Genomic DNA, 24,615 nt, shown 5'->3' with positions numbered 1-24,615 from the left:
AAGCAAGAACCATATTGCAAAATTCTGGGTAAGTTTTTTCCTTTGTCAGGAACCCTACTTCCAGAACCCAATCTCAAGTTCTGAGCGCGAAGTAAATTTCCAGCATTTGGCCTGAGAATGGTCACGCCACTTTCTTTTTGGAGTGTGGTTCTTGCTGCCCTGAGAATCTGAAGTGTTTGGTGCTGGGTACGCAGTGCAGGTGGGAGGGGAGTCTGTCAGTGAACACTAAGGGTGTGGTCTCTGCTAGGCCCTGGGGGCCAGCCTTGACCTGGGGGGCTGTTGCAGCTCCCTCCTCCTCTGCCTAGAGGCTTTGCCCATTTCACTGTCTGACCCATGGGGGGGCCACAGGGGTGGACTTGCTGCCACCGAAGCCACTCCAGAGAGGAGGAAGACACCAGACCCCACCTGGTCTTCCGTCACCCTTGGGGTGACTCTCCTGTGCTCTTGCGCGCCAGCCTGGCTCGGCCTCCTGAGCTGTGCCAGGGATGGGGTGCCCCTAGAATGTGCTCATGTGTTCCTTGATCATCGATGCACCCCGGCTGTTTGATAGATGAGGAAGGTGACGATGATGACGGTAAGCCACTCTGGGAGGATCCCGCTGTACCCGGCCCTTTGCTGTGTGATCCTCCAGCGTCAGCAGCATCTTAGCTCTGCCCAGGCCTAGGAGGGCTCCTCCCCTGGGGCGTAGCTGCCTCCCAGGACACGCCTGCCTGCCCGCACACCTCCTCTTGAAAGCGCTTTGCAGTCACCCATGCAGGGCCTCTGAGGGCCTCTGTCCAGGTCCAGCCCTGTCCTCCCATTTGGCAGCTCTGGGCAGCGCCCCACCCCCACTGGCTGCCCTAGCAGGAGCTCCTGCTGCCACTGGAGAGGAGCGGTCAGGGCCCTGGGGTTGGAGTGTGTGGGCCTGGCTGGGCTTCTTTCTCTTGCTCCTGGGGAGCGGGTCAGATTGGTCAGCTGTCTCTGGAGTTTGGAAGTGAAGGGGCGGGAACCAGAGGGGCGTATTGGAAGAAGAGGGGAGAGAGGACAGACACACACAACTGGAATATGTCCTTTCGGGTTTTTAAGCCAGTGTTTTCCAGGAACCCACAACACCCACAAGTCACAATTCACAGGACCTGCCCTCACCCAGCGTTGGATTGTGCTGGTTTAAATAATCGTGTCATATTCAACAGCTCTGGCGAGGATGTTTCAAGAAACCACGTGCCTGTCTATGGTGTTAGATCCTGGGCTCGAGCCTCCTTCAGAAATTCCAGAAGCCCTTGACCGCCTTCAGCCCGGTCGCAGGGCTGATCTCTTCCCCAGGGCTTGGTCCCCACCCCACAACCGTAACCTGTGGCTTCTGTTTCTCCCCTGTTTCCTTCCCAGGCACAACGGTGTGTCCCCCGTGTGACAACGAATTGAAATCTGAGGCCATAATTGAACATCTCTGTGCCAGCGAGTTTGGTAAGAAAGTGTCCCTGGTGGCCTTGGGGAGGTTTGGCATCTCCTGGTTTGTGTGCCCCGTGAGTGGAGCCCTGGCATGTCCTTGGAGCTTTGTGTTCTCTGTCCCCGTCCTCTCCAAGTGGCTGCTGTTCTCAGCCAGGTGGAGGACGAGGCAGGGCAGGGACTGGCCAGTTTTTATGAACGTCAGACTTTGCCTCTGCTTTTCTGTGTGAGGGGTCACCGGACCTTCTCTGGCAGAGGAGGGCAGTGATGGGGGGTGGGTGGAGGGGCCGGGGGGCAGCAGCTTACAGCCCCCACCTGTTGCAGCTGGGCTGTCTCCGGACTGGCCCTTTTTATGTCCACCCCTGGGTGTCGGCACAGCTCTGCCCAGGGTTTGAATGGCACACAACAGGGTGCATTTCCAGGCAGGGGGTTTCAACACTCAGGGGATTCAGAGGAGGGTCCCCAATTACGTTCTTCCAGGCAAAGAAAACTGACATCCCTGCAAGAGTGTGGGTTTTCTCTCTTCTTCCTGAGTCACTCACCGTGAACAGAGAATTCCGAATCCAGTCGGCTCTCGCAGGAGCCCCTTGCGTTTACTTTGCCCAGAGGAGAGACTCCCCGGGTGTTAGGAATTCAGGTCTCTGTGGGCCAGATTATGAGGGCCCATCCCTGAAAGGTCCCTGGGGTCTGCCCCAGGCCCGGTTTTCAGAAGGACAGGATCAGCCTACCCGCTGAACAATGTGTTTCTCATAATTCCTGCACTGTGTCCCTGAGATTGGATTTCTTACAGAATTCTTACCAGGAAAGGCAGAAAGGTAGGTAACGTGAGTCTGTGTCCATTCGGAGGCACCCCAGTCCATGTTCTGGTTGATTAAACGTGATAAAGAGCGTGCGGAGGTCATGTGCTGGGTACGGGCATGGTGAGTGAGCTGCACACACCTGTGGGAGCTCACACGGATCGGAGGGACGCGGATGTTATGCCAGGTACGTTCCCAGGGTGTTTGGAATTGTGGACGGAGATGGAAGCTGGGTGCAGACGGCCACCGGGGCTGCGCTGGAGAGAGTACCTCCTCCGTGCACGCGTGGGGGTCCCTGTGTTCTGGGGAGCGGCAGTGCCCAGTGCTTGTGTGTTTCTGCATTGACCCAGACGTATCCCTGACCGTTGCCTGCGTGCACAGCGTTTTCTGAGCTCTGTGGACACAGGGTTAGGGTAGAACTCTTGCCCTAAATAAGTTCAGTACATGTGTGTTGTAAAAAAAAAAGCGAGAGTGAGAGACGGGGAAGTTGGAGAATCCAGGCCCTTTGCCTCTCGCTGTCGGCTGAGTTTTGCGGCTTTTTCCGTATCGGGCATCCCTGCCTGCCTCGTCCTACTCTGAGAAGTTGGCCCCTGACATTTTAGCAAGTCCAGGGAATCAAATCCGAAAGATCATACTGTCGAATGGCAGGCACCTCATTTGGTGTACTGGACATTTAGCTGCGTGCACTGGAGTCACACCCCTTTTCTGCTGGCATTTTAAATGAACGCACATGAAACTGTGGCAGGCACCTGCAGCGATGTCTGCAGACGCTGCCTACCCGTCCATCCGACGGCAGCTACACCTGCTTCTCCACGTGAACACTCCCGCTTCGTGGGGGTCGGGGCTGCGACAGGTGGGACCAAGCCTTTGGGTTCTCCTGCGGGGAAGTCTGTGGGAACACAGCCCCACGCGGCTTCCGCAACGAGCTTGTCACCCACAAATTGGGCGGAGGGTGGACGTTCCTTCCCTAACATGCATTACGGATGTGGAGGAAACAGGGACGAAAATAACATCTCTGAGAAATGCTGACAAGGCCGCATGGCCGGGGCAGGAAGAGCCCGCTCAGGTGTGGCTGATCCAAAGCAGCTTTGCAGGGTACCCAAGAGGCTGCTCTTTGACCTCCTGATCCTCCTCTGATGTTGTAAATCACAGCGCTCACGCTGAGAAGTTGGCCTCTGCCACTGTAGCACATCCAGGGAGTCCTATTAGAGCGAACTCTTAGAGACCACGTGTCAGCTGGTGGTTTGTGTTCAGATGGGTTGATCAGGCTCAGCTCCTGCGGGAAGAGTGATGGGAGACCCCAGAGCCGAGTGCACGGAGGGACCTAGCAGGTGAGGATTCCTGCTAGGAGCCCAGGACCCCGAGTGTCTGCTCATGTGTTGGCTCATACATGCCTGCCTTCATTCAGCGTTCGAGTACAAAGCACCGCGCTAGACACTGCAATCCAAAAAAAAAAAAAAAAAAAAAAAGAAGGCCTACTTAGAATAAACTAAAACTTAATTTAAAAAATTGTCAATCCTGACCAAACACTAGTCAGTGATTTCCTAGAGAATCTGGAATCGTTCTGTAATTCCCGTGCTGCAGAAGAGGCTGTGGAACACGAGGCGGAAGTTGGCGTGCGGGAGCTGGGAGAAGGGATCGGCGTCTTTGTGCTCAGCGTGTCTGCCTGGAATTCACCCACTCGACGTTGTCATGAAGCCCCTCTACTCTCCCCGTTGCCCACCAGAATCCTGGTACCTGGGGCTCCGTGGCACCAAGTTAAACCAGAGACATCCCCTAGACGGGGGCTGGGGAGGCAAGCCTTGGGGAAGAGTTTGACTGCGGCAGGGCTGACCTGTGGTGCAGCGCAAGGGTCTGGAGGGCGCTCGGGTGCCTCACCTGCGCCGGGCATCCTTCCCCACTGCAGCAGGTGCTGCCGAGCCGCCACCAGCCTGCCGCCTAGGGGAGGAGGGGCGTGGGGGTCTTACATTAATAGCCAGTCAGGTTTTGGTGAATCTGAGTGATTAGCTATTTGGGGTTGTGTTCCTCTAGCCCTGAGATTATTTTCTTCTTGGGTTCATGGGACTTTTGCATTTCTCCTGGACCTCAGAGGTCGCCTCATCAAGTCCTGTTCTTTGATAAAGAGGGAATCTGGCTTTCCCAACCGGAGTCCTCTTACTGTCTACCCTCTGCCTTCCTCTCTTGAGAGATGGTGAGCCGCGCTGGGCTGTGCCACGAGGCGCTGGCCGCCTCACTGGGAGTTAGTGTGTGCCAGCCTCCTTTGATCTGGGGCAGGGGACCTTATAAAACAATGCGCAGGATTTTCTCTCTCGCTTGCTCTCTGCAGGGGCTGAGCTTAGCTCTGCCCTTCTTAGCACCCCGGAGAATGCAGCCTTGTTGAGAAACTTGTTTCCTAGTTCAGTTCACTTCAAGTGCGCGAGGCAGTCGGCCACGCTGAGGGGATTCAGTTAGGAAACAAAGAAACTCAACAATGAGAGCTGACACACGGCAGAGAAGAAAAAGAATGCTTGACTCCCTACTCCAGGGATCAAACCTTGCATTAAGTGACCCTGACATCCCCGGTGGGAAGACATCAGGTTCCTGGAAGCTCGAGGAACAAGGGGCGCATTCCTCGGGGCCAGCACGCATGCCTGCCCCTGCCAACGCCACGTGGACTCCTGAGCGTCCCGGGTCCGGGAGCGGCCAGGCCTTTCCCGGCTGCCGGGCGGTGCATGCTCACCTGCCGGCAGGGCCTTGGCCGCTGGCTCGCCGCCCCCGCACTGGCTCCCTCAGTTCAGAGCACATTTTTCCCCAAACAGGGAAAAAATAATCAGCGGAAAGGCCTGTGTGCTGATGCTCAGGAATGCGTCTGCCTGGATCAGGCTGCAGATGTGGCAGCCCCAGGGTGGACGGTGGGATGTCCCCGTTCAGATGGCAGCGGCTGCCTGTCCACCTCGTGGCTTTTTGTTCCTGCTCTGCTTTCCTGCTCGGTGGAAACAGGCTGGCCAGGCCAGTGTAGGACTGCGAGCTGCCCGGCCAGTGACCTTGCTTTCCGCAGACGGGGCCCGCAGGGTCTTCCCTTCAGGCTGGATTCCCCCGGGGCTGTGCGGGTCTGGTCTGTGGGTGCCAAGGTCCCGCCCAGCCGCCGCCTCTGGCTGTGTCCGTGTGAACGAGCACGGTAGGCTTTGCTGGCCGAGGGTGCCTGCCGCCCTCCTGCTCACGGGTTCCAGAGCTTCCTCTTCACCGGCTTCTCCAGTTCGCTGAGTTTGAGAGCTCAGGTGGCGACGTCTCTAGCCCAGTATTTTCTCCCTGGGGAAAAAGATTTCTTTGCCCCCAGAAATTTTCCTTGCCTTCTGGAAAAAAATTTTTTTTCCATTTAGGTATTTCCTCATGAAGAGAAACACTGTGCTCTGCAACGCTGAGGTTCATCCAATGGGAAAGAAAAGAAAACCAGCTCTCACAGTTGGCGTTTGGGAGTATTTCCTAGCAGAAATGGTTTCTGAGGTTCCTGAGCCTTGGCTCATTTGCTCTCACTCTGCCCCACGCGTCTTTGAAGGTGTCCTGGCTGCGCTGCTGGGGGGCACAGGGTTTTACTCTGAGGGGCAGTGTGATCTCTTGCAGAGAGTAGGCTCAGCCTTTCCGACGAAACCTGGTGTTTGTTTCCTCCCAAAGATGAGGACAACTGGCCGCCGGCACGGTCGCTGCAATGTCGCAGGCGGCCCGAGAGCGCACTGTTCGCCCTGTGCCGCTGATGAAGAAAACATACTTCACGCTAAGATGTGAAGGACATCTGTGTCCTGGAATTAGCAAATTGCCCCTGCCACAGCGTCTTACGCATGGTAGGCATGAAACAGCAGTTTGTCACATGAGCGTCCGAACGGCAGGGTGTGGACACTGGGCATGAAGTGCCTTGTGCAGCTGCCACCGTCGTCTGTCTCTGGCGTTTTCATTATCCCAGCTGAAACCCCGTCCCCATTAACCGCTCGCTCACTAGGTCCCCCTGCCCCAGCCCCTGGCAGCCGCCTCCCCGCTCTGTCTCTGTGGGTTTGACTCCAGGTTCCGGTGTTTGTCCTTTTGAGTCTGGCATATTGTTCTAGGCATCCTGCGCTCGTCTTTGGATGCGTGTGTAAACTCACTTGCAGAAGGTGAGTGGAGGACAAGGGTTTGCCTTCAGCTCACCTTTACTTCCTGAAGCTTTCCCAGGGGTAGGTGGAAGAGAGAGCGAGCACCCGGCGGGGACGAGGGAGCTGCCCACGCCCTGTGGCTGCTGTGTTGCTCATCCTTACCCATTAAAACAACTGTATGGATACGTGATAGTGTTACATATTTGTGGGGTCCTTGTGGTATTTTGATGCAAACGTATAATGTGTAATGATCAAAGCTGGGTCACTGGGATGTCTGTCACCTCAAACATTGATCATTTCTTTGAGTTGGGAACATTCCAAATCTACTCTTCTAGTTGCTTTGAAATACACAATAAGTTATTGTTAACTGCTTTGCACAGGAACCATGCTAGTCTCTGCATTGTCCCTTGCAGTATACGTGCTGCCGGGGCGAGCCCTGCGGCTTTGTCCCTGTAAAGATGTGTTGAGTTGCGTATGACCTCCGAGGTCAGCTGGCCCCTGCCCTGTCTTGCAGACTGAAGAAAAGGAGACAGACGGAGGAGTTAGGTGTGCGATTGCCGGAGGCCCCTCCACCTGGGTCCCTGAAGGCTTCCCTCCCCACCAGCCAGTCCAACTGCAAACACTCCCTCCCTCCTGTGCTCTCAGGCCCGTCTCGTTCCCACCCTGCCAGGAGGGTCTGGGTTGCTCCCTGGGCAGGGGGCATTGGGTTTGCTATCAGTTTGCAGAATTTAAATGGACTGATGTTTGTGCCCAGCACACGGAAGGAGCTCAGCAGTTGCTGAGAGAAGCAGGCAGTGTAACAGAATAGAAAGAACATAGAAAGACAGACTTGGATTAAATCCTAACCCTGCAAGCTGAGCAACCATGAGAAAGTCTCTTAACCTCCCTGAGCCTGTCTCTTCATTTGCAAAATATGGATGGTGGTTCTTACATTACTGTGTAATGGGGAGAACTGAATCAATCAGGTGTGTACAGTTTCTGGAATATGGTGCCTGTCCAATCCATGATAATTATTATCTCTACCTGTTGGAAAGAATTGTTTCAGGGTGGAAATTAGTCTAGCAAGGAGAATTCTAGCACTAATGAAATCAGCTTGTTGGGCAAAAAAAGAAAAAAAATTAGGAAGTGGAATGGAATGTTCTCTGGTTAACAGAGGATTAAACTAAAGAAGCCTTTTTAAAAGCCCATTTGGAAAAACTGTAAAAGCTTTATGCAGCTTCAAGGTGCTGTAGTTAACAAAAACAAACAAAAAAATCCCAAACCCTATATATGCTAAAGGTCAGGAGATCTAGGTTTTAGTTAGATGACACCCTTAAGTCACTAAAACTGGAGGCCTTCAGACAATTATGGCAGTAGGATTCGAAGAATTGCACAGAGCATGCACTAGTTCTGGGACATGCCCGGAGCTCTCGTTTGTGTGTTTTTAAGACATTTTATACCTAATATGTTCTACTCATAATTTTTTGGGGTCTGTTTAGGAGAGACCTCAGAGCCCTTTTGCATCATTGTACATCCCTCTGCCCCCCCTTTTTCTCGTGCAATACCTCTAGGGCAGTTTTCCCTTTTTTAATTTTTTCCAATAGCGCCTTGTGTTATTCACTTTCTTTAACCAAAAAATAGGCTGTGTTCAGAAGCAAATGAGCATTTCAATATTGGTCAGTTTCACGCAGTTTTGCAGAAATGAGTCAGAAGCTCCAATCTGCATTTTCTTAAAAAGAGAGAACAAATGGCCAAAGAAATGTCAGCCCCTTGCCCTGCCTCGACCTGCTTAGAGCAGCCAATTAAACGTGCATTAGCTTCGGAAGGCTTCTCAGAGGCCTATAGATTGTGCCTGAAATCTTTGTTTAGTCTTTCAGGAACACTGTCACACGGATGATTTATCAAAGAAAGTTGTTTATCTGGCAGTAAAATAAACGCTGGGCCTGTTCAGACTAAGATTTCCCGTGAATTTCCACCAAGGTAAACACTGGTAACTGACAGGTTGCAAATTCCGTGTGAAAGCCAGACACATACAATAAACATTTGAACTACAGCTTTGCTGTGCACAGGGCCCGGCCTGTCACCAGCGCTGTCACTCCCGCCATGCCCCGGAAGACCTGGTACTGCGGCCCAGCCGGCTGGGTGTCCAGAAGGAAGGATCCCCTCGTGTCTGCAGCAGCCACGCCTGCCCAGGGGCCTCCCTGGGTCTGAGTGCCACTTAGTGCTGGCACCTGGGGACTTCCTGGTTGGGGGGTGGGTGGGCAGGCGCTTCCCTCCGCTGCACACAAACCGTCTGTGCTGAGTTACAGGGAAGTGGCCCAGAAGCAGCCGGCTTAGGTTTCTCTGCAAACAGACATTTGTTGAACTGAATTGGCAGAAGGCTGGACGTGTTGACTGATTTGGGAGCTGGGGCCAGGAACCGTGGAAGGGGGTGACAAGGCACCTTCCGGATTGTGCCGAGTTGTAATTACGGTGGCGAAAACACGCTGTGGATGCCCCTCCGGGGTCTCTGGCTTTGCTTGCGTGTGGCTGCGGAGGGTCCATCTGGGAGTGAGAGGGCGGGTCGCGCACTTGGGGGGCTGCAGCGGGAAGTGCCCAGCGCGTGTGCAAGCCGGGCGTGGTGGCGGGGAGGACATGGAATTAAGCCTTCTGGGTCCTGCAGAGGAAGACATCGTGGTGGTTGTTGGCCGTGGCTTTTCAGGGAGGGGCTGCTGAGCCATCAGCTGCTGGTTCTGACAGCCCCACATGCTGGGGCTTCAATGCCACGGTGGCCTTGGGGTCCTTATTGCAGGACTGAGTGGAAAGGTGGTCGTGGGCAGCTCCCGCCCGGGGTCCTTCCCATGCTGACCTCCAAGGTGGGGCAGGGGCAGGAAGCAAGGACCCCGGAGAAGAGGTGACGTCCCTGTCTGTTTGCTGAGGGCTTTTCGGGTCTGGGCTCCAGTGCGTGGCAGCCACGCGCATGTCTGTGTCCCGGCTGTGGAAGGTGTGGCTCTCTCAGGCCTCGAGGGGCCGCGAGTGTGTGAGCGAGGCTGTTATTGACGGCGCTGGGGGGTCGGTGTGCGGGAATGCATGCTTCCGGCTCGCAGGGGTCTGGCGGAATAGTTTCTGGAGGGCAGGAAAGGGTGTCTGTGAGTCGTAAAGAGATGGCAAAATAGTGCCTCGGCAGTGGGGCAAAAACGAGGCCCCAAGTTCCCCGAACTCTGCCCTTTGTCATCCCGCAGGACTCTGAGGGGTTTCTCTCTGGTTTCCTCCGGCCCTTCCATCGGCTTTCTGCACAGGACGCTTCCCTTGAGGACTTCCTCAGGTGTGTTCTCTTCTTTGTGAGCGCTTTGGAAACTGGCCCACACTGGCGTCTTGCGCAGCAGATCCGTTCGGCCATTGGCAATGGCTTGTGGCTGGACGCCCCGAGCTAGAGGCAGGCTCGAGGCTGGACGCCCCGAGCTAGAGGCAGGCTGGATAAGCGCTTTGTGCCTTCGGAGCAGCCGGCCGGGGAGAGCAGGTGTCCCTGTGCGGAGCTCCACGGGGGCAGCGACACGGAGAGGGCCCAGCCCGCGAGCCCTGCACGCTCCCTGTGGTCTCACCTCCTGCCCTCGGCGCATGGAAGGATCTGGACGCTGAGACAGGCCCTGGCCTTCTTGTTCGCGGTGACCGGGATGCCTCGGTGTGTAGTCCCGGCTCCCAGGCTCGAGGGAGGGTGGGTCTTCAGGCCTGGAGACGTTCAGAGATGTTCTCTGGGGAGACGGGTACCCAGCTGCCAGACCGAAGATTCACGGAGAAAGTGAGGAAGGGCCTTCCCGTATCAGGACTCGAGGGCAGAGAAAGAATGAAGATGCCAGACAAGTAGCAATCCTTGAATGATGAAACCTAAGTCAGGTGAGTAAATACAGGTGAAGAAGATTCATTTGTTGGTTCTAGCTGCTAACTCAGGCCCCAGCCCAGAGCCTTGAGGGAGGCAGAAGGGACTGGTCCTCCTGTCGCCGCTGTCTGTACCCAGCTCAAAGGGTGAGGGGGTCCTAGCAACGCCACATATGCCACTATGGAGTGGCAGTTGGCAGGGGTGTCCCCGGTTCAGCTGTGGCCCTGGGCCTCAGTGAGCGATACTGCCCAGGCAGAGCACGGCTACAGGGGCTGGCGAGGTGCCGGGAAGCAGACCGACACCACAGAGCCGGTGAGGCAGCCTGGGACCCCCATGTACCCGCAGCCCCTCCCCCGACCCGAGGGAGCAGGGCTGGGTGGGCAGCGTCACAGCCTTGGTTCTGAGAAGCAGAGGCACAGAGAGGCTGAGGAGGCCGCAGGGTACCCAATGCCAGCAGCACCCAGCGCCTCGGGTTCCAGGTTCTTCCCTCTTAGCACGTGTTCATTTAAAAACAGACGTGTGGTGTGTGGGCGCGAGTGTGCGTTCTCTGTGGAAGATCTGACGACCACAGGGGTGCAGTCCTGCGGAGGTTCAATGCAGCGGACGGTTGCTGGGTTCTGCCGAGTGCAGAGCCCGCTGCGCCCTTACACCACTCCTGCTGCTGCCGGGGTCACCGTCCGCGGAGGTCTGCGTTGTGCAGATAGGCATGTTCGTGTCACTTCTCTCCGGGGGGCCGGGGAGAGGCGAGTCTGTGGTTAAAGCCCGAGGGCTGCTGCGGGGTCAGTCCTGCCGTAGGGGGGCTCTGCAGCCCGCCCTCCAAGTGCTCTGGCCCGAGTGAAGCCCTTGACCAGAAAGGTGACACCTTTTTTGGCCGGAAGCTTGCTCTTACCTGTGCACATCAGAACAGGCAGGGGCGAATGTTAGCATAAGGCACAATTCGTCTGGTGGCACGTAGCCCTTCAGACTGTACGTGAGTGACAGGCCCTGCACAGGGCCGCCTTGGCGAGGAGGGAGCACCTGGCTTCTCGGGGTGTCGAGCTGGCCAAGTAGGAGCTGCTGAGTTTTGGAGGGGGGGTTGGGTGGGGTGTGTCCACGGGGGAGCCCAGGGGTGGACCAGGGCACTTCACTGTCCCCACTCCTGGGGCCAGCTTGAGGCAGAAGCTTCAGGTTTGTCATGGGCTTCCCAAAGGTGCGTCTGCCACTCCGCCCTGGCTCTCAGCGCTTCCGTGCTGCTCCTAAGGTATGTCCTGTCCTGGGGAGGAAAGCGCCTGGATTAAGGACCACATGCTGGAGCACAGAGGAGGCCGGTTCTTCCAGGAGGGCGTGGGGAGCTACAGAGAGGAGGGACCTTGTGCTGTCCTGTGGGGGCCTGGCAGGAGAGTGCGGGCGGAGAAGGTGGGCAGGGGCGGGCAATGCAAGGTGAGGCACTGTGCGTTGTGCGGGGGACCCCTCTGTGGGTGGCCTAGCAGGGGTGTGCCCGAGCGTCTAGAGATGAGGCTGGCCAGGCAGGCGAAGGCCAGCGCAGGGCCCTGAGAGCCCAGTGCAGGGCGAGGGCCGCCTAGCTGGCGGTGGAGAGACAGCAGAGCCTGTTCTGAGCACTGACGTCCCACGTCTTTGAAAAAGCCTCAAGGAAACATAGAGGAGGAGGAGAAAGAGGGGGCCTCAGAGAAGACAGTCGTTAGCCCAAAGTAACGGAGCTCTAGCAGCAGAACTTCAGGCACCGTGGTGAGATGTTTTGGGAGGTGAGGACGGACAGAGGCGTCCTCGAGCCACGTCCCTTAGGAGCTGGCTCAGAGCTGTGCTGGCTGGGCTGGTCCAGCTCAGGGCCACTCACCTGAAAGTGTCAGCTGGGCTGAGGAGGTCAGTGTGGCCGCCCGGCGGCCAGGGAAGGGGCCGTCTGCTGAGTCTGTGCCCTGGGCAAGCTTTGCTCTGGGTGTGCTGAGCGGGAGCTGGAACCTATGATCAGCTCATGCTCGGGTCCCCACAGAGCCGGCCGTTACCGAGAGCAGTTGTCATTAGGAGCTGTCATAAACCGCGCTGACCTCTGTCTCCAGACCTTGTTAGGGGCCCAGGAAGGCCACACTTCTGGAGCCAGCCCTAGTCGCTGGCCTGGGGACGGCGTTGGTCAGGGCCGAGGATCTGGCTCAGCCCAGGTGTCCAGCGCGTCTCTGAAGGGGGAAGGCAAGAGAGGCTGCAGCGGAGTAAGGGGAGGGGGCGAGGCGTGTGGCCGGTGTGGGCGTGGCGCGTGTGAGTTATGCCTCTGTGCGTGGGTGGGTATGTCTGTGAGGCCTGGGTGTCGACGCACGTGTGCGGTTGGGAGGTGCGAGGGGCCTCGTGCTTGTGCACACGTGCATTGTGCTTGTGTTTGCCTGTGTGTGCGTAGGTCCGTGCGGTGTGGGTGTAGACAAATGCGGGAGTTTGTGGTATGATAGGTGTGTGCACCTGCCCTCTGCGCGTTCGCCTGGAGAGCACGGCCACGCCGGGCAGCTGCCTCTCGCGGTCGGCCTGGCCTTTCCAGGGTGAGGCCGAGGCTCAGTTCTGTCCCCAGCGCTTCGGAGAGAGACTGCCAAGAGCATGCTGCTAGCTCCGCCCACGTGGGTATTCTCTGCAGGGATGCCACTGTGCGAACCAAGGCCACCTTTGTCAGTTTGGAGACCTCTTCTGCAAGTCCTGGTAAGTCATTGGTTAGTCTGAATGCGATAGGCCTGTTTTGTTCAGCTGTAGTGTTTGCAGCGAGCATTTAGAGCTGCCGGTTCCCGGGGCAGGAGTGACGTCCTCCGCAGGCTGCCTTGGTTAGGAGGAGCTGCGCAGAGGACGTGGCGTGAGCCCTGGGGCCTGACGAGCACATGGGAAGGAACGCAGGAGCCACACAGGCCTGAGTCCAGCCTGGTTCTACCACCTACCGTGCCCGCGCAGGCGGGTCACTTAAAAGCCCCATGGCTCAGTTTACCCACTTGATAAAAACCAAAAATAAAAACTTCTGTGTTAGGAGATAAAACGTGGACCGACAGGAAACAGCACGAGTTCAGGAGTCCTGGGATCTTGTTCCAGCGCTGCCACGGAGCAGCTTTGTGACTTGGGCTGGCCCGTCCACGCCTCGCAGCCTGTTTCCTTAAGCAAATGGACGGGTCACCACAGGTGGTCTCGGAGGCTCCTTCCTGCTCTGAGATTGCTTGGCTTGATTCTGTAAGAGCTCTGTGACCTGGTTTCTTTTCTTTCTTTCTTTCTTTTTTTTTTTTTTTTTTGAGACAGAGTCTCACTGTATTGCTCAGAGTAGAGTGCCCTGGCGTCAGCCTTGCTCACAGCAACTTCAAACTCCTGAGCTTAAGCGATCCTCCTGCCTCAGCCTCCCGAGTAGCTGGGACTACAGGCATGCGCCACTATGCCTGGCTAATTTTTTTTTTTTTCTATATATATTTTTAGTTGGCCAGATACTTTCTTTCTATTTTTAGTAGAGACAGGGTCTCGCTCTTGCTCAGGCTGGTCTGGAACTCCTGAGCTCAAGTGATCCTCCCGCCTCGGCCTCCCAGAGTGCTAGGATTACAGGCATGAGCCACCGTGCCTGGCCTTGACCTGGTTTCTTGATGTGATACCTGTGTTGGTTCCACCATGCTCCCTGGCATGCCCGCTGGAAGACTTGGCCTTCGTCTGGGGCATGTGGGGAAGAGAAGCCCATGTGTGTCCAAGAAGTGGAATGGACGAAGAGTGAGGTGGACGTTCCGATTGAAGAGTGGAGTTGGGGGTGCCGTTGGGGGTGGGGCCGCCGCATAGGGCAGTGCAGCATGTGCAGTGTGGACCGGCATTCTCTGACCACGGCCTGGGGGCTGCTGGGCGTCCTGACCTCAGACCCTCTCCCTGGGCTGGTGCCCACACTTGGAGTCCTTCTCCTGAGTGTGTCTCTGAGCCTCTTGCTCTTCCCTGTGCTCACTCAGAAACCCGGAGGTGAACGGCTTAGAACTCTTCCCCCGTGTGGGGTAGATAGAGCCTGCTGATAAGGAAGCAGTTTGGAATTGTAGATCAAGTACTCTCTGATCAGTTACTCTCCAAAATTCCCAGCTGGATTTTATTCCTGCCCTGCAACTTCCCGGCCATGTGGCTTTGGGCAAGTGCGGTTCTAGGAGCCACAGGTCTCACGGTGCCTGCTCCACTGGGGTGTGTGGACCTCGTGAGAGCGTATCCCAGTGTCCTGGAAGCCATAGAGCACAGTTCTCAGCCAATACGTGGCTCACCCTGGGGCTGCCAGCCACGAGCTCTGCGTGGCATCCCAGGAAAGGTTTCCTGCTCACGGAGGGGCTGTCGGCACACCCTGCACAGCCGTTCTCCCCGTAAAGCATTTATAACACAAACCACACCTTCCCTAAAAAAGAAAAAAAATTTGAAGGGTGAATATATTTCACACATGCACCAAATCCAAACTAGGATAGCAACGGCTGTGTTTTTCTCAGGGGAGATTAAAAAGAATTTTAGAGGTTATTAAAATACAGACTCATATGTATTACAATTCTATTTATATAAATAAAAAGGAAGCCAAAAAAAAAAATTAAAATGCAGACCCATCTAAGCCCTGATCATATCTGTGGGTTCACAAGGGAGCAAATATTCACTAAGACTCTGGGATCGAGAGCACTGAATAGGAGAGGACACTTGGACCATGTCGGCTTGAGACTTTGTGCCAGTCTTGCCCCTAAGAGGGGACAGAGCCCACAGCAGGCTTGGCGCGGATGGGACACATTGGGGCCACCTGCCTTCAATGGTGAGTGACGCGGTGCTTGTATCGACGCTCTTGCTGCTGTTCCAGCATATGGGACGAGTGCTCGGTGTCCCTGTGGGCTGTGCTGGCTGACGGCAGGCGTCTGGTGTAGGCAGGAGCTGAGGCGGGGGACAGCCACCAAGCACGTCGTTCCTAGACGCTGTGTGTCGGGTTGAAAGTTTCCCACTTTCCGAGGGGCCTGCAGTTCTCCCCGTATCCTGTCCTCGAACGGCCTGGGTGTGCGGGACGTCCGCCTGTTAGGGTCACAGGTGTCAGGAACACAGTGGCGAGGGCTGAGCCTGTGGGGTCCAGCGAAGGGCCGACTTGCTTGCGGAGCTCCGGGAGAACTGGGCTTCCTGAGGAAGTGGGACCTTGTTCAGCAAAGGGACGGGCCGCCTTGTCAGGCGCTGGGGAACTCCCCCTCAGGGAGTTTCGAAGGCCGGGTGGCCTCTTGCTTCTGATACCCGCAGGCCTGCAGAAGGCATGTCCCAGATGGCCCCTTCCAGCGCTTCAGAGTCCCCAGTGCCGTGTTTCCGGAAGCACCTGCTGTCTGCTCTCCAGCTGGTGGCTTCTCCCCGGGAATGGGCTGTTTCAATGGGCGAACATTCCTTGTGGTGGGGACGTCAGATGACATTGCTGAGGATGGTGGAGTCAAGTGGGGCCCCTGCATTAGGTCACCAGCAGTGCGGGAATCCCACCCTACAGATCCCAGTCAGTCTCTGACCTCAGGTGTAGACCCTGCCCTCTGCAAGGAGAGGGACAGCTCCTGGGTGTGTCAAACAGTCTCAACATCGTTCTGTGTGGCACGTCTTGGAGATGAAGATCAGAGGGCCTGCAGCATCCTGGTGGTCACGACTCCTTGGGGACGGTCCTCCAGTTGCCGGTGAGGAGGCCCGTGGCGTGGAGGCCGAGCGGGGCTGGGCCTCCCCTCCTGCCCGCCCACGCCCTTCCCTCCCCACGCGGCGGCGTCTGGGCCCGGCCGGCCGCTCTGCAAACTTGGTGTCAGTGTTCGTGGTGACTCTGAGGAAATCGCTTTTCACCTTCCCAGTGGTGCGATGTGGGGTGAGGGGGGCGGTGGCAGGTGGCGCTCGAGGTTGCCGCTTCCCCGGGAAGGAGTCGAGCCGGGCTGTGCTGCTGGGCTTTCTCTGTGGCTGGCAGCTCGTGCCGGAGCCGTCTTCCCTTGCAGACGTCATGTGTCTGCCGCAGACTTCCTTGCTGCGGACGGTCGCGCGGAGTCGGGAGCGGGCAGGCCTCGGGGAACTTGAGCTCCCCCTTCCTCCCGCCCCTGTCCCCCCTTTCCTGGGGCTCGCGGGGGTAGCACGGTGCAGGGAACTGGTCTGGGCCAGGCGAAAACTCTGCGTGCTCCCACCTTGCCGCCATTCCTCCTGTGGAGCCTCGGCCTGGAACTTCCTGCCGGACCCTCACCCCCAAACTGCATACAGGACCCCGACAGATGGCTCCCCCTGGGGCGGCCGCTGGCATCCCCCTCTGATTGCCAGGGCTGCTGCCCCAGGTTGGCAGCAACGCGAGTGAGCACCCCCGCCTGTCCCGGGCCCGGCCTCACCCGCGTGCTCCTCGCAGGGGCAGGTTGGGGACACACCGGGGCACGCCCCAGGGGCTCGGCCGGGGGCTCCTGAACTGGAAGGGGTGGGGTGCCGGGGGCAGCCCCGCTGTTTACCTGACCTGCAGGGCCGGGAGCTGGGCTCTGGCGCTCGGCCCGGAGTGGCGCTCGGCCCTCTGGTTTTGGTGTCTCGCTCTGGCGTTGACCTGGGGAGGGGCTTGCGGCATTCGGGGAAGGAGGGAGGGAGGAGGCCGTTTGTGCCGTGGGGCTGGGCGCCACCCTTCCCAGACCACCTGCATGCGAAGGACACACACGTGGGGAGAGAGGCGCGGGCACCGCGGTGGCTGGGGGGGTCGGGCCAGGGTCCTGGTCTGGTGCCTGAGCAGCTGCTGACAGCGGAGAGGGGCGGGCCGTGGGCCTCGTTTTCTCTCCAGGCCTCTGTTTTCCGATCTGTGAAATGAGACTTTGGTTAAGTGGCCTCTTAAATCTCATCCTGCTCTAGGAACCTGTGCTTCTGTAGCCGTCCTACGTCAGTGTTTCTGAACCACACTCGTGTGCCACGAAGCACGGCCTTTTCTTCAAGGAAACTCACCCTGACCTCCGCCACGGACCACCAGGCAGCAGGGCCAGCGGGTCTGACGACGAGGGGACCAGGCGCCATCGCTTGCCTCTGGGACACATGCGCGGGGCGTAGGGAAGAAGGGTATTTGATGAGAGGCTCACTGGTCGGTCCCTGGTGTTTGCACTCAGCTCCTCTGCCAGGCAGCGCGTCCTGGCTCCCGTCCTGGCCATCAGAGGCCGCAGGAGCACCATGCCAGGCCTGGGGGCGCCCAACAAGGTTGCCCGGGCCCAGATGTGTCACAGCTCTCGAGTGTGTTTACATGGCACCCTCTCCCCAGTGCAGCTGGTTCCCATGACAGCCACCGTGTTCCACCCGGAGCCACCGCGCTCTCCTCCTCTCAGTCCTGTTTCGGAGTCTGGGCTAATGAATGAGCTCTCTCCTTCCTCCTGGGTGTCTCCAGCCGCCACCCTTGCACTGTGATGTGGCCCCTGCCGAGTTCTTCTAGATGCATCTGTGTGTGTTTGGACCCTGCTGCTGCCAGTCTTAGGGTCTGATTTCCTCCACACGGTGCGTCAGCACTTCCGTGAGGGGCAGCTGCACACAGCTGGTGAGGGTGGGGGCGGGCGGGTTGCCCAGCGGCCCACAGTGGCTGTGCGGTGGCCCGGTGAGGACACTTTGGTACAGCAGTTGGTCAGATGGACCCGTCAGTCTGAGGAAGGGAACAAGCTCTAATCAAGTCTCTGTGTTAGTTGAACTAATCAATAGATACAAGAAAATTGGAGGAATGAATTTTCTTTCTTTCAGTTCTGTAAAAAATCGTGTTGATCTAGAAGGGTTTTCACAAGCTCAGCAGCTGGTTTGGCCTGACCCTCTCTGATCGCTGCGCTGGGTTGCCGTTAAGCAAATGTTGAGAATGGCTGTAAAGAACAATCGGCGCCTACACCTTGACTTTCCCAGGATAATCTCGCTGGTCTTGTCCAGCCACCAGGTCTGTCTGATGTGGGGGGCGTGACACAGTCCCAGGAAAAGGCCCGAGGATCCTTCCAGTCCCATTTCTGAGGGCAGCACGGAGGAGGGGGGTGCTGCAGGTGACGCCCCGTGGGTGTGATGCTGACGCCGTCAGGGAAGAGGGCTTCTCGTTGTGACAGATGTGACCATGTAGGAAGCTAATTCAGCACTGCTCTTTTCTGTAGGGAGGTCTGGACTCTTCACTCTTCTGGGAGTGGAATGGAGAAAATGGGATCATAGGTAGTCACGGCGCTGCTTGAGAGACCACAGGAAATCAATCAGATTTCTAAAGCTGGAGTTGTTTTGGCCTGATCAGAGGCAAAACCTTTATTTGCACTTCTCTGCTTTTCCTGAAGCAAAATATGTAAATACTCTCCTGAAGGAAGTACTAAAATTTGGACACAGGTGTGGTGGCGCATGCCTGTGGTCTCAGCTACTCGGGAGGCTGAGGCAGGAGGATCCCTTGAGCCCAGGACTTCGAGTCCAGCCCGGGCAACATAGCAAGACCCAGTCTCTAAAAAAAAAAAAAATTGAGCAGGTCAGGGAAATCAAATAAATGAATGATTGAAGCATAGATAAAAACATAGATCTATATATAAAAATTATTTTTGAGCATGTAATTTAGTTTTGAAATGGTGATGTATTCACACTGTATCAAGTAAAAAATGTCCAAGAGGACAGAATTAAGAACAAGAGGACAGTTGCCATTTTCAAAATTCTTTCCCTTCCATGAGCTTATTTTTATACTGAGTCTATGTGTGACCCTGGGTAGGAAGTATTATTTTCTTTTTGAGTTATGGACATGGAGCTCAGAGAGATTAAGTGATTTGCCTAGTGTCACACAGCGGAGTTGGGCGTGGAACCCAGGGCAGGCTGGGCAGGGCCCCAGAACCAGGCAGTGTGGCAAACCCCGTGGTCCTCGTGGCCGACGCCGGCATCTTTCCGAGGCGACAGTGCAGCAGGCTCGTTTCCCAGAGTTGCCGCAATAGATTACCAAGGTACCACAGCCTGGGGGGCTTGAACAGCAGAAATCTGTTCCACAATTCAGGAGGCCAGAAGTCCACTGTCAAAGTGTGGGTAGGGTTGGTTCCTTCTTGGGCTCTCAGGGGGAATCTGTCCCACGCCTCTCTCTAGCTTCTGGTGGCTCTTGACAATTCCTGGTGTTCCTTGGCTTGTCACTGCGATCTCTGCTTCTACCTTCAGATGACTTTCTTCCTGCGTGTCTGTGCATGTGTCTCTGTGTCTCTTCTCTTCATCTTACAAGGACACCAGTCGTTGGATTTAGGGCCACCTGGATCCAGTGTGAGCCCATCTTAATTTAACTAGTTACACCTGGAAAGACCCTGCTCCCAGATAAGGTCACATTTGGAGGTTCTGGGTAGATGTGGTTGTTTTAGGATCACTGTTCACCCTACTAGGGCTCTGGAGCCCAGTTACCTCAGGTGGAATCACGGCTCCGTCACTTCCCAGCTGTGTCCCTTGGAAGAGCGTGTGCCTAAACCTGCCTGTCCTCAAAGGCAGGTGGGGGTAGTATCCGCTCAACGAGGTAGTTGTGAAGGTTAAACAGAGCAGCGCCTGGCACTGGACCATCCACACCGGGATCCCAAAGGCAGATTTGGTAGGTGACGGTGGCGGCTGGTGGCCGTTAGAGGGATGATGAACTCACAGCCGTGCACCCAAAAAGCCAGCTCGATGCCGTTGCCGTGGACACTGGTGTGTGAATCTGGAAAGGGGTTTCCACTGAAGAAAGCATCATCAGTCAGGAGCGGAAGCATGTCGTGTTCTGAAGTGACTTTGCTGGTGCTCCGGCTCTGGTTGCGTGCAAGGGGACAGCTGTCTTCTGTCGTCCCCCATCTGTGGCTGCAGCGTCGGTCCTCCCATGCTGTGAGTGAGGGGTGCTGCCACCCCCTCCTCCAGCAAGTCCGTGCGGGGCCTGCCCAGCCTCCTGGACGCCCCGGCTGTGTGACAGGGCAAAGCGTGCGGCGGAGGCTGGGGAGTGCGGTGTGACGAGCGCCCCTGGGGCAGGCCGGGGCCGTGGAGAGGGGTGTAGGGGAAGGGACTCCCCCTCGCCCCCTGTGCGGGCTGCAAGCCCGTGGACAAGGTGTAGGAGCACTTGGCAGGTGGCACAGGAGCAGGGGAGAGGCACTGGAGGGAAGCTGAGTGGGCTGGCGCTCCAAGTTGGAGACGGGCTCGCCTGCTGGGACAGCTGGGTGCTCAGGGCACTGTCCCACGGGACTGAGAGCCGTTGCCCTGGATTGCGACTGTTCTCTGTAGGAAGAGGAGCACTGACGTGGAGTGTGCTGTGGCACAGTAGAGGCAAATCTGTTGGCCACGGAGCCAGGGACTGGGTAAAGATACCTAGCAAGCATTTGCCTCCCACGTGGTGGCAGAGCACTCGGGAGGTGGGGAAGGTGCCCCCCGTGGCTGGATGCCTGTTCCCGCTGACTCTGTCTCTGTGCACCGGAGTCTTTGCCCACCACCAGACTCCAGTGTGCGGCCCCTTCGGGCATGGCCGTTTGTCCCTCTGCTGGGACCGTGACCCCCAGGGCTCAGCAGCTTCCACAGCCATGGGGAGTTTCATGTTTGTTTCTTCGTAGTACGTGGTTTTCTTGGAGAAGAAGAAAGGGAGCACAAAGTTGGGGGCGTTTAAGTTTTCTTGTCTTTTCCTTTTTTGAGGCAGGGTCCTGCGCTCTCACCCGGGCTGGAGAGCAGTGGCGTCGTCATGCTCCCTGCAGCCTCCAGCTCCCAGCTCAACTGATCCTCCTGCCCCAGCCTCCCGAGTAACTAGGACTAGAGGTGTGCACCACCACGCTGGCTAATTTTTTAACATTCTTTTAGAGATGGGGTCTTGCTACGTTGCCTAAGCTGGCCCCGAACTCCTGGCCTCAAGTGATCCTCCCACCTCAGCCTCCCAAAGTGCTGGGACCACAGGCGTGCGCCTCCGCGCCGGGCTTAGTTTTCATCGCCTATATTTTTCTTGCACCTTGTGCTCCCCTCAGGCTGCCAGAGCTCGGCCTTGTTACTTGTGTGGAGGTTCCAGAAGGTGAGAGAAAGGAGAATGCGGTGGGGGTCAGAGGACCTAGACGCAGAGGTCAGGACACTCGGCTCAAGGCTGATAACGCCGGTGCCCCAGTGTGTGCCAGCTGAGTACAGCGGGGACGGGAATGCAAGGACACAGGGACAAGGCCCCCTTTGAGACAGGCCTGGGTGCCGACTCCCATTAACTTTTCTGGTTCTTGGCTTCAACCACACTTCTCTCAGGCCAAGACACGTTTCACCTTTGAGAGACCAGCGTTCCTCTCCATCCCGTTTGGGGGACATTGAGAATCGAGTGACGGTTAGAAGGAAGGAGGGACAGAGGGTTCTTTCTGCGCTTTCGCAGCTTTGTGTGGTGGAGCCGTCGGTGGTGAGGCAGAGGGCTGCCTCTCCGAGTCCCTTGGTACCTGAGCGTCCTTGGGAGGCCAGTGGGGCCTGAGCGGCACCTTCCCGGACCACGGGCGGAAAAGCAGCCAGCCCAGTGGGCGGAGGGACAGCCCCGGACACGGTCTCCTGTGCTGCTCACGGGGTTCATTTTACCTCTTTGCACTTTGTGAGCTAGACTTCCTGGGATCAAATTCCAGCTCTGCCGTTGCCTGGCTGTGGGACCTGGGGCCAATCACATGAGCCTTTCTGGCCCAGTTTCTCCACCTGGACACTGGTTATAGTTAGAGTGTGACCTCATAGGGTTATTAGGGGACCCAGTGTGTGAATATATGTAAAGGTGCGTAGACCTTCACCCCACACTCCAGCTTGGCTTTCGGGCGAACAGTGGGGTGGGGGTGGGGTGGAGAGAGGGGGAGACAGTGACCCCGTGGTGGGCAGAGCTGTTGGCCCTGGCAGGTTTGTCTGGACTCGGAGCCAAGGCTCAATCGGTCCTGATGGCTGCCTTATTTAAGTATTCTCCTGTTCCCCCGTCCCTGCGTGGTGGCCGTGGCTGCTGGGTGGGGGTGGGTAAGGTGTGCACAGGGGCGGTGACGGGCCGAAGCTCTTTGTCCCACACCAAGGCCCAAGCCCTCGCTGCCGGAGCTGACAAAGCACATGCCTTCCCAAATAAAACCACACCAGGCAGCAAGCTGGGTTTTCATTTTGCAACATTAGCTTAAGCCAGTGGGGACTTAACACAGTCCATGAAATCAAGCAATTAGGTAGCGGGATTCCAGATGCCTGACACTGATGCGGGCGCGCGTGTGTGTGCGTGTGTGTGTGTGCGTGTGCGTGTGTGTGTGCGTGTGTGTGTGTGCGTGTGCGTGTGTGTGTGTGCGTGTGCGCGTGTGTGTGTGTGCGTGTGCGTGTGCGTGTGTGCGTGTGTGTGCGTGCGCGTGCGCCTGCAGACGAGCGCTGGGGAGGGGCCCGTGCAAAGTTGCAAACCCTGCTCCCCTGCCTGGCCACCTCCCCCAGGTGTCTGGGATCCAGGAAACAGGACAGCTTCAGACAAATCGTTTGCCCCACAGGAGTCACCCAGGAGTGTGTTCCACATCTGCGGTACTTTTGTAGATGAGCGAAAAAGAAAGCTGCATTCAATCTTTCTTCCTTTTTGTTTTGGTTTTGTTTTTGCTTTTTTTTTTTTTTTGTAATGTATGTCCTGGAGTCAGTAAATGCGTGTAAGTATGCAGCATGTGGTTTGCGGTCAGGGGAGAGAGGCTGAGCTATTGTGACAAAGTGCAAGCTCCTTTCTTCGCTAAGCGAATTAATGATGCCAAACGCTGTTCCTGCTGGGCGCAGAGGGGGCTGTTAAGCTGCCATCACAGGCCTTTGTCAGTAGGACTTGTCCGGGCCTCACAGCCAGCTCATCACGTGCCGGACCCTCTGCTGAGTGTTGGAAGGAGCACGCAGTTTCTTGCAAGTCAGGGGCCTTCCCGGTGCTGTTGACGAATCTCATTTGCACAGTTGGATTTCTGCCTCAGGCCTCGGGGTTGCCCACCCAAGACACGTGTGACCTGGGGCCGGAAGCAGAGAATCGGGTCCTCTGTCCTCCTGCCTTAGAGAGGCATTGTAATCTGAACAGACTTTGGCTGGGAGGCCCCACGTGGCAGGAGGGGTGTAGCCACCGGCAGGGCTAGTTGTTGGAGCACCCATCTGTGGGCCCTTCCCGATCAGACAGGCTGGTGAACGTCTCCTAGTGACAGGCCACTTTGCGAAGCATTTGCCAGTTTCTCTGTGACCAGCCTGCACCTTTCTCCTCGAACCATCTATTTGGGCGCTTTGGCCCTGTGTGAAAGAGAGAGCAATTTAGGGGAAAAGCAAGTCCCTTGGGAACCAGGGTGTGTGGTCTGGTGTCTGTCTCTGGATGCTGTTTTAGTACCTTTCGGAGAAAGTGCGTCCAGGTGCTTGCTGGGGCACCCCGGAACGTGCCAGGACCTCAGTCGGCCCCTCTGACTTTCCCACCAGAGGAGCCGTGGAGTACAGCAGAAAGCTCTGGGCAGGGCGGGAGCAGGCTCCGGGCTGAGCGGTGAGGACCCAGCTGCGCGGCTTGGCCAGGTTGCTTCACTCGTGAGCACCCGTTGAACGAGTTTAAGTCTCTTCTGGTTCGAAGTAAATAATCCACATTCTAACATAACTGATTTTTTTTATCTGAAAAAGATGGGGATTGACTAGATCTATAGAGTGCCTCTCCTCCCTTCTCCGACTCCAAAAAAAAAAAAAAAAACCTGCTTGAAAATGCAGAATTTTTACTCAAAGACCTAAGAACCCTCAATAAGTAAAGCCAAGTTGCTCTAGTTGAATAGATAGTGACAGATCTGGAAATCTCATCTCTATGTTTCCTTTATGATCTCACATTTTGGGATTCATTTATATTTTATATTTACTTAAGTTCTTTATTAGACTGTAAGCTTTTAAAATTTAAGTTTTTTGCTTCAAAATATGTACAGTTTAAAACATCAAATAGGAATAAAAGGCTTTTAACAAAAAACTGCACTTCCCTGCCCTCTGCCCTCCCACCCATAATTCCCATGGCTCAGGGGCAATAATTTTCAAGGATTTTAGCTATTTCTTGTGATATCCACCAAATTGGAACAAGTAAATGACATGCTTAAATTGGGGATCTTGATTTAAAGTTTAGACATTACTTACTGATCTTCTGTTATTGAAAGTAAAGATTTATCTGTGTCACACTACTTTTCCAATATAGTTATATCTCACTTTTGGTTAATATTCAGTGTTTAACTTATTAGCATTACATAAATATTATTTGCGGCTGAGCCATGGAGTGTACTGCATATTTAGTTTCTTTCTTTTCCCCTTTTTGTTTTTCCTTGGGATAGTAACTGCCTCATTTTATTTGCCCAGTGACTTATGTTCCTGGTGTGGACTCAGCCTCAAACTTTCTGGCAGATAAGCGTCAAGTAATCTGCCTGAGCTCTTCTCCCTCCTGTTTCATCGGACCATGGAGCGTTAAGCCTGTGTGTCAGACAGGGTTCTCTGGAGAAACAGAGCCAAGAGGAGGTGTGAGAGGGGATTTATTAGGGGAATCGGCTCACGTGATCACAGGGGCAGAGGGCTCATGGTAGGCTGCACGCTGGAGAGCCAGAGAAGC

At 56.2% G+C, this 24,615-nt stretch overlaps 1 protein-coding gene across 1 annotated transcript in view; it reads left to right on the top strand.

Moving 5' to 3' along the window:
• The window catches only part of SFRP1 (secreted frizzled related protein 1), a 38,423-nt gene that overhangs the window by 3,945 nt on the left and 9,863 nt on the right, over positions 1-24,615 (top strand). The window contains exon 2 of the mRNA XM_069485285.1: positions 1,366-1,443. Within this exon, the coding sequence (XP_069341386.1) occupies positions 1,366-1,443 (78 nt within the window). The remainder of the gene's footprint in view (positions 1-1,365; positions 1,444-24,615) is intronic.

This window comes from Eulemur rufifrons, chromosome 12 (assembly GCF_041146395.1).
Source record: "Eulemur rufifrons isolate Redbay chromosome 12, OSU_ERuf_1, whole genome shotgun sequence".
Classification (NCBI taxonomy): domain Eukaryota; kingdom Metazoa; phylum Chordata; class Mammalia; order Primates; family Lemuridae; genus Eulemur; species Eulemur rufifrons.
Note: the sequence above shows the minus strand (reverse complement) of the source record. Positions and strands in the feature narration are given on the sequence as shown.